We start from the raw sequence: 8562 nt of genomic DNA, 5'->3' as shown, positions 1-8562 counted from the left end.
TATTGTTATCATTATTTATTTAATATTATAATCTTGCTTTACATTAGCAATTAAAAAACCAAACCCTATCTATATCAAGTGTAATTTGCAATTTAATGTTAGATATGCTTAGAAAATCATACGTATACAGAAAGAAAAAAAAAGGTGAGCAACATATTGATATACATTTTAATTTGGGTGGTTTATATCTTAATCACAGTACGTACCTTTGTGTATTTTGAAATGTAATATTTAATTTTTAGTCTGGTTACTGGTTTACTTCAAATACAAGTTCTGGTAAACTATGACAATAGTTAAAATGTTAAACATTCTTCCTTTTCTTTGAGTATGTTTTCCAAACCATGTGTAAGTGCAACGACAAAGATAAGGATTGCAATGAAAATAAATCACACGTGCTTCTTACAGTATTTAAGATAAGGTGTTGCTGTCATTATAAAAATAATTGCAGAAAATAATGTTACTGATACGTGTTGAGAGGCGTATATAAGTGTTGGGTTGAGTTGCAGGTTGAGAATAAGGTTGAGGGATGGAGAAGTTGTTGGTGGGAATTAGTGTCTGCATAATGCTACTGTTGCTCAACACAAACAATAACACTGTTCAGGGCTTTCAGCACCAAAAACAGCAACACAGTTTCCGTGACTTGCTCATTCTTCCACCCGATTACGTTTGCTCCCAATATACTGTAAGAACACTGCTCTTTCACTACTCAAACATCACAACAAATTAAGTCAAATTCCGCATTTTGCATTTGTATGAATCCACCACTCTCCTTTTCAGATTAAAATATTATATATCTTCACTATAGATCTAGAGTTGTCTGAAAATGGAATAAAAAAAAGGTTCTTTGTCTTGTTACTCTCAGGTTGAAACGAAGGATGGCTTGTTGTTAGGTCTTGAGAGCGTGTTTTCTTCTTCTGTTGGGGTTGTGAAGGATGGTGAAGCTCCCCTTCTGCTGCTTCTGCTTCTGCGTGGCTTATTCATGGTTACCACCTTATTTAATTTACTCTTCCTAATCATAATGATATACGTTAAACAGTGCAGCATGTTAACTCAATTCCCTTTGGCTGAGAGATGGGATTTCAGTGTCTGTTTAAGTTTCTACTGCGTTTTCTTTTTCTGCTGGAGATCCAAATGCCTCCTTCGTTTCATTCTACCAAGTTTTCTAAGTGTTGTTGTAACTCTAATCCACTGTTTTTGACTGGATATATTCTATTTTAGTTTTTGTTTATTTATTAATTATATCATAAAAAATTAAATATTTTTTACACAAATTTATTTTAAATATTAGAATAGTCGTCAATTTTATTTATAAATATTTTCTTTTAATTACTATTTTATAACATTTACTTTTTTTATAATTTTAGCAAAATAGACACTTACTTCTATTACAAGAAAATAATTGAATAAATAGTAGAGACAAACAAAATTAATCTTGACTAATTTAAATATTATTAGTATATAAAATAATTATTATTATAAATAAAAATTATAATTATTTTGTGAATTAAATTCTAAATTAATCTAATATTAGCTACCTGCAACTTTTTAGTTGTCAAAAAATTATATTATCTAAATTGATTTCTAATTTAAAATTAAAAACCAATTTAGAATTTAATAAGTAACTAAAAATAGATAGTTAATGTTAAATATCACTTTACATTCATTCTAATTCACAAATCAATTATAATTTTTTATTCTTAAAGATTATTTAAGATATTATTTTTAATTTATAAAATGATATATAATTTAGTCAATAACTAATGATTGTGGTATCTAAAATTATCTAGTATTTAATTTTTAATATTTTTTCATTTTATTGAAAATATTATAATAACTTAAAGTTACCCAAAAATTAAGAAAATTAAAAAAAAAAAGTGGAAATTAGATTTTACAAATAAAACAAAAGAAACGCGTGTAAATTACCCGTGTATTTTTATAATAATCAATATTTAGTATAAAGCAAACACAAACCTCCTTAATAAACTAACTATGTAAACATGATTTAGACTAAAACTCACATCAAAGTATTTTAAACCACACGTATATTAAAGCACTATTTTTTATATATGTATAGTCGTATTTTGAAACGTGATCTATCTAGTAAATGATTTAACCTTTTATCTATTTCTATAATTGTTTTAGTAAAATTTGACCTGATCTGTAGGTGAAGCATAGTTCTTCAAATCTTGACATTCATTAATTGTTTCTGGCGTGGAATAATGATATTTTGACATTCAAAGTTTTTACTTTCATTTAACACTATTGTTTATTATTCTTTATTTTATCTTTTTCTTTACAAATATAAAATTTGATTTTTAATATGATCATTTTACTCTTATAGAAAACAAAAGTTTATTTTTATTAAGATTATTTTACTCTTATAATAGATATTAGTATTAAATAATAGGTTAATTGAATGTTAAAAGTGATATTTGGTTATGTGATTTGAAAGGATGAGGGTAATCATGCATAGTTTCAGTTACTCCAGACCGATCACTTGACTTGACGAAGAAGTTATACCAGAAAGCACAATTATTATAGCATCATATTTTCAAATACAATATATCTTTATCAGTCAGCACTGAAATTTAGTTAATCTGCAATTTAACTGAAAATTTTGATTTTATCAGTGTCTTTCTAGCATTGGTGGAAAAGTTAAGATTATAGTTTTTTCACCATGCCTGTAATGTGAATCGCGTGGCCTGTGGTGCCTTTGTAACATTGGCAGGATTTAGCCATGCATGATTTTGCAGAAATGACCAATTACATTAATTCAGTAAGAAACACAAAGCTATTTGTACTCCAGCATTCACAGGTATTTATGATTCTTCAAGCCAACATTATCACCTGCTTCTGCTGGTTACTACACCATAAACATATTTATTATATATTTTCCATCCTTCAAAGGGTAAAATGTCTTTTGCTGTTGCCTTCACTCAACTGGAGATACCAGAAAACTTTGTTGCAGCATCCAAGGACGTTCAGAAACTCAACCACAGAAGGTTTCATACTTTAGTTTTTCTTCTTTACTTATACTTCTCTTAAGAACATGTTTTTTGGTTATTACACTTGCATTAGTTAACTAACACTTTTGTTAGTACGTGAAGTTTCGTACATTAAAAGGTTTACAAAATTTTTTCTCTTTACAAAAGAGACGGCAATAATATGACAATTTTTGTTTAACCTTTGCCAACAATAACTTGAGAATTCTTCTTACTACTACTATTAACATTAAAAATAAAATTATAATATATCATTAACCATAAAAATGAATTATAATATATCATGGACATAAAAAAATAGAAGTTAAACCTCAACCTTCTTTGCCTCCTCTTCTTGCAGAACCAAATTAAGAGGTGCCAGAGTTTCTACAGTTTCTTCGTTTCAGTCTCAACCAAGTGCATGGGAAGGGTTTCAGGTGCTTTATCCCTATCACCCATTAACCAAGTTCTTAGAAAATCTTTTTATTCGCCCTGCTCTGCTTGTACATCAATTTCGATATTAGATGTTGGCCTTCGTGTAATCTGGGTTAAGGGTACCTCACTTTTCACGAAAGATCCAAATTTTTGCAGAAGATTGATTGAATACTTAAATTCCCAGTTTTTTTTAAATAGGAATTAGTCATGGGACGAATTTTATCAAGGAGTCAACTCTATTTCACCACTGTAATGTTTAATGGATTAAACGTTTTATTTTAAACAAATGCTAATTGAATGGGCTGCAAAATCAAAGGCTTACTTTATTGGTGATTCAGACCGTTAATGCAAGAATAATGGAAATGGAGCACTTTAGTAATGTTACAAAGTTGCTGAATCTGCTTTTTATACGCCTAATGCTCACACTGCACTGCACTTTGAAAATGGTATAAGATACTACCTGAGTGTGGAACTTGTGATCTCATATTTTCACTTTGATGAAACAAAGATCACAAGATTTTAAATACAGCTACCAGGCCAAGATCGATTTTCTCAAGACTAACTATTTGCTGCTGCTACAACGAGGGCAGTGACAGTTAACCATTCTTGGGTGGCTCCTAATTTCACTACTGTCTGTTTCACAATAAAGTACATGCCTTTGAGAAATTGTGTCTAAAAAGACTCTATTTCCATAGTTGTTTTTGATGTTGCACTGCAGGATCTTGCTATGGCATTGGTATTTGTAATAGGCTATGTAGTCATCATATTTGAAGAATATCTAGCCTTCAATAAAAGTGGAGTGGGACTGTTGATGGCCGTAAGCTTATGGGTGATACGCAGTATAGGGGTAATTGTCTAAATCTTGTGTTGATTTTTCACACTATTGATTCTTTCTTGATTAATGATTTGTCAGAACTTCATGTGTTTATGGACAAACTATTTTAGCTTTTATGCTCTGTTTCAACACAGAGAGAGTAGAAAGGAAAGAAATAGAATAGAAAAATGATACAATGAGTAAAAACAAAATATATTTGTTGGATGTTTCCCTTGAAAGAAGGTGAGAAATAAAACAGAGAAAATTTGAGTTCTGTTTCATTGATTTTTTATTTTGTAGAAAAATAGAGAAACCGAAATAAGCTTGGATTTTACAAATTTCTTTTATTTTTTTTCTTGCTTTTTTTCAATCAGGGAATATATATTCTTGGATTTGTTTCTTTAATCTTCTCTGAAAAAGATAAGAAGACACTGACAAGGATTAGAATAAGGACAATTTCTATGTTCCAAAGCCATTGCGGTTAAATTTTGTTTTTTAATTTGTGGGTTAAAGTTTTTTCAACAACTGGTATATTTTTCTACCATTGATATTATGGCAAAGAGGTTCCTCCTGATCCCTATAGTTACTGTGTTCCTGGTATCAGCATCCCAATACAATTACTTAACAAATGATAATCGTTCACTACTGAATTTGTCTGTAGGCTCCATCAACTGATATAGAAGTTTCAGAGTTAACACATGCATCTGCACAAGTCAGTGAAATAGTATTTTTCTTGCTTGCTGCAATGACCATTGTTGAGATAATTGACGCTCATCGAGGATTTAAGCTTGTTACGGACAATATAACAACCCAAAATCCACGCCTTCTCCTATGGGTGGTAAGTGATTTTCTGTTGTCACTGCATTGTTGGCCAAAAAAATCTTCTAAGGTGATTCTTTCTGAAGTATCTACATGTTTGTTCAACATTACAGTTTATGGTCAAATTTGAATGATTAATTTGCAGATTGGATTTGTTACGTTCTTTCTAAGTTCAGTTCTGGACAGCTTGGCATCTACCGTAGTTATGATTTCTCTATTGCGAAAATTGTTACGTCTATCAGAGTTACGGAAGTATGTATTTGTTATTAACTTTGAGTGTGAAGTACTAAATATGACCATATTTCATGCATCATCTAAGGTTTCGATCATTAGTGCTCTAAAGCTTGCTACCTGTGTTCTTTACAGTGGGAAATTTTAGATGTACTCTTGCTAACTTTTTAACTTACAAAATCTGAATGCCTTTGATTCGAGATCTTGATAAGTTTTCCTCCAGAAATTAATTTTGATCATTTCCTACCTATAAGTGATAGGTGACTTCAGATGACATTAACCTTTTTCATTTAAGGCCTTTATTGCTGTTTGTTGACAGCATAGACATTCAGATGTGTCTGTAAATCTTTTAAGTTTTCTTTTTCCAGCATTTTCCGACTATTTGGAGGTTCAATTGGTACACTTCATCATATATGAAGAACTTGGTTTGGATTCTTTTGACAGGATATTGGGAGCTGTTGTTGTAATAGCAGCAAATGCTGGTGGTGCATGGAGTCCTATTGGTGCTGTTACCACTACTATGCTGTGGATACACGGTCAAATATCTGTTGTACAAACAATGAAGGTTATCTGCTGGGAAAAAAAATACTTCCAGCGTGATACATCTGTTCAGATCATATGAACAGTCTGTATGAAATATCTGTAGTACAAAAAATGAAGGTTATTGGGTTTTCTTTGTTTTGCAGGATTTGTTTATACCTTCAGTCATTTCTCTGGCTGTTCCTCTAGTTCTGATGTCCCTGACAAGGTAGACACTCTTCTTCATACACTGCAAAAGTTAGCCTCAAAAGCTGAAATACTGATATTTAGCTTAACATATAGAATATGGATAACGTTGGTTCTTAACTTTGTCTTCACCAGTATAGTTAATGATGGAAAAGGACAAAACTCTCTCGGTGTATTTTCCTCTGAGGAGAGTGCTCCACAAGGACTGCTTGTTTTCTCATTGAGTTTAGGAGCTTTGCTTTTTGTCCCAGTGTTGAGGGCCCTCACAGGTTTACCTCCCTACATGGGAATGCTTCTCGGACTTGGCATGCTTTGGATCGTCACCGATGTTATCCATTATGGTGATTCTGAGAGGCAAAAGCTAAAAGTGCCACATGCTCTGTCAAGAATAGACACTCAGGGAGCACTGTTTTTCCTGGGAATTCTATTATCCGTTAGCAGGTGGTGAAAAAATAAATTTCAGTTTTTTTGCTGCCGTATGTTCATGCATTTATATCCATAATGCAATGAAACATATCAGTGAGGATGATATATTGTCTGGTTCTTTTTACCTTTTCTTGAATTATAAGATGCATATGCTTGTTCTTTTGCATGAACTGTGATTTCATATGTTTAAATTCCCTAGTCAAACATGTTAAGTGGTTGTATTTGATCAATTAGCCTGGAGGCAGCAGGGATTCTGCAGGAAATAGCAAATTACTTTGATGCACATGTGCCGAGTAGTGAACTGATTGCAAGTGCTATTGGACTCATATCTGCTGTAATAGACAATGTTCCATTGGTTGCTGCAACAATGGGAATGTATGATGTCTCTGCTTTCCCTCAAGATTCTGAATTCTGGCAATTGATTGCATTATGTGCTAGTACTGGTGGATCCATATTAATTGCTGGTTCAGCTGCTGGAGTTGCGTTCATGGGGATGGAAAAGGTGAACTTCTGTTGGTACTTGCGGAAGGTATTTCCTACTCACACCTACACATATTGATATGATAAAATGTTAATACTTAGTTCATGAGATAGGTGTTTATGTCTTTGTTGCAGGTTACTGGCTTTGCCTTAGCAGGTTATGCTGCTGGTATTGCTGCCTATTTAGTGCTTCATAAATTAAGAATTTGAACATGAAGATTCGTTTTTCATGGTACCAAGAGCAGGATAGTTTGTAAAATAATGAGTACAACTCAACCAGCAAAATAACTAGTTAAAAGGTTAAGATTTTAGTGTGCAAAAAACAAAAAACTTAGGTACCGATTTTAGGGTAATGAGTGAATAAAACTACCTTTGGTTTAGTGAATAAATGGGAAGCAACAACCTAAGTTAACGAGAAGACAAAAGTAAGTGAAAGAAGTGGAATTGGAGTTATTGTTGCTACCATCCCATAAAAAAATTCAACTTCTGTGCTTTACCTTTCTCATAAACACATTGTGATGCCGAGAATACAATGTATTCAATACATCTTTTCTTTCCCAAATACCTGGAGTTCTGCTTATTTACAAAATCTCCAATTTAGCACTATATATATGTTATTTGCTTACATTTTCTTTACTTCTGCATCTGTGGAAAATTTCAAGCCATATATATCAATGTAAAGATATAAAGTTTTTACAAGATTAGGAAACTAGACTAATAAAGTTTAAAACAAAGGATAACTTTCGTATCTCTTTAGTTATATCATACATAAAAAACAGATCAACCATTATTGTACGAGTCTATGCACTCTTCCTATTTCAATATTTTTTCCCTTCTAAGGAAAGGAAACATATTTCTCACGTATCATCAACTCGTGCAAATTTAGAAATTTCCGAAAAACATGATATTGACTACTGTAACAGATCAAATAATTTGCTTATTGGATCCTAAAAATTAGAGATGGAGCATGGAGTTAAATAAAAATGATAAAGGTATTATTGAAATACCAAATATATTTTAATTAAAAAACAATGAAACATTTTTATTATAATTAGTCCAATTTGTCTATCTGCTCAATACAATGTTTCTTGATTTTTTTTTATGATATAGCAATTTTATTCTCAGACACATCTTGTCATTTATAAATGGTGAGAAAATTACTTATTTAAACTCAGAAACATCTTGTTAATCAAATAAAGACCAAAAAATTCAAACCGGGTGATTTACATCAGAATTTTTTAATGAAATAAAATGTTTAGACATACCAAATCATTAATTTGAATTGAACCCATGTGTGTTGATTATGATTATGAAAAACATTGATGAAGCAAAAGGTCTTTGCAACTACAAAAGATTACAAGTTCATAAATTAAGCAAAAATATTATTTTTGCTACAGTCATCACGTGAAAAAACATTATTGAAAAAATATTTATTCTAAAAATGAATTTAGTGTCTTATTCAAGATTATCTTTTAAATTTCAAAGAAGTTAATTTCCAATATTATATTTTACAATGACAATCAATAAATGTTAAGACTAGTCACTTACAAGAATTAGACTTTATTTGTCATGTCCAATTTCCACACATGGCCAACTTTATGTTTATGTTTCTAGAGAAAAAACAAAACAAAAAAAGTGAAAAATTTAATT

The 8562-nt window shown here is 31.2% G+C and overlaps 1 protein-coding gene across 1 annotated transcript; it reads left to right on the top strand.

The window, feature by feature from the left end:
• Positions 1 to 464: 464 nt before the first annotated feature.
• On the top strand, positions 465 to 7474 carry LOC108326323 (sodium/proton antiporter 2-like). The gene is made up of 13 exons (XM_052874866.1): positions 465 to 682; positions 863 to 982; positions 2729 to 2815; positions 2908 to 3002; positions 3343 to 3418; positions 4135 to 4263; positions 4892 to 5068; positions 5195 to 5301; positions 5725 to 5845; positions 5967 to 6028; positions 6142 to 6447; positions 6667 to 6961; positions 7048 to 7474. Exons 1-13 carry the CDS (start codon positions 527 to 529, stop codon positions 7120 to 7122), a joined length of 1806 nt encoding a protein of 601 aa, XP_052730826.1. The 5' UTR covers positions 465 to 526; the 3' UTR covers positions 7123 to 7474.
• Positions 7475 to 8562: the final 1088 nt, after the last annotated feature.

Source organism: Vigna angularis, chromosome 3 (genome assembly GCF_016808095.1).
Source record: "Vigna angularis cultivar LongXiaoDou No.4 chromosome 3, ASM1680809v1, whole genome shotgun sequence".
In the NCBI taxonomy this organism is placed as follows: Eukaryota; Viridiplantae; Streptophyta; class Magnoliopsida; order Fabales; family Fabaceae; genus Vigna; species Vigna angularis.
Note: the sequence above shows the minus strand (reverse complement) of the source record. Positions and strands in the feature narration are given on the sequence as shown.

Coding starts and splice junctions, on each gene's coding strand:
- LOC108326323 (XM_052874866.1), top strand. CDS start 527: ATGGAGAAGTTGTTGGTGGGAATTAGTGTCTGCATAATGCTACTGTTG. Junction 683..862: donor ACGTTTGCTCCCAATATACT/GTAAGAACACTG, acceptor TGTTACTCTCAG/GTTGAAACGAAGGATGGCTT. Junction 5,069..5,194: donor CACGCCTTCTCCTATGGGTG/GTAAGTGATTTT, acceptor ATTAATTTGCAG/ATTGGATTTGTTACGTTCTT.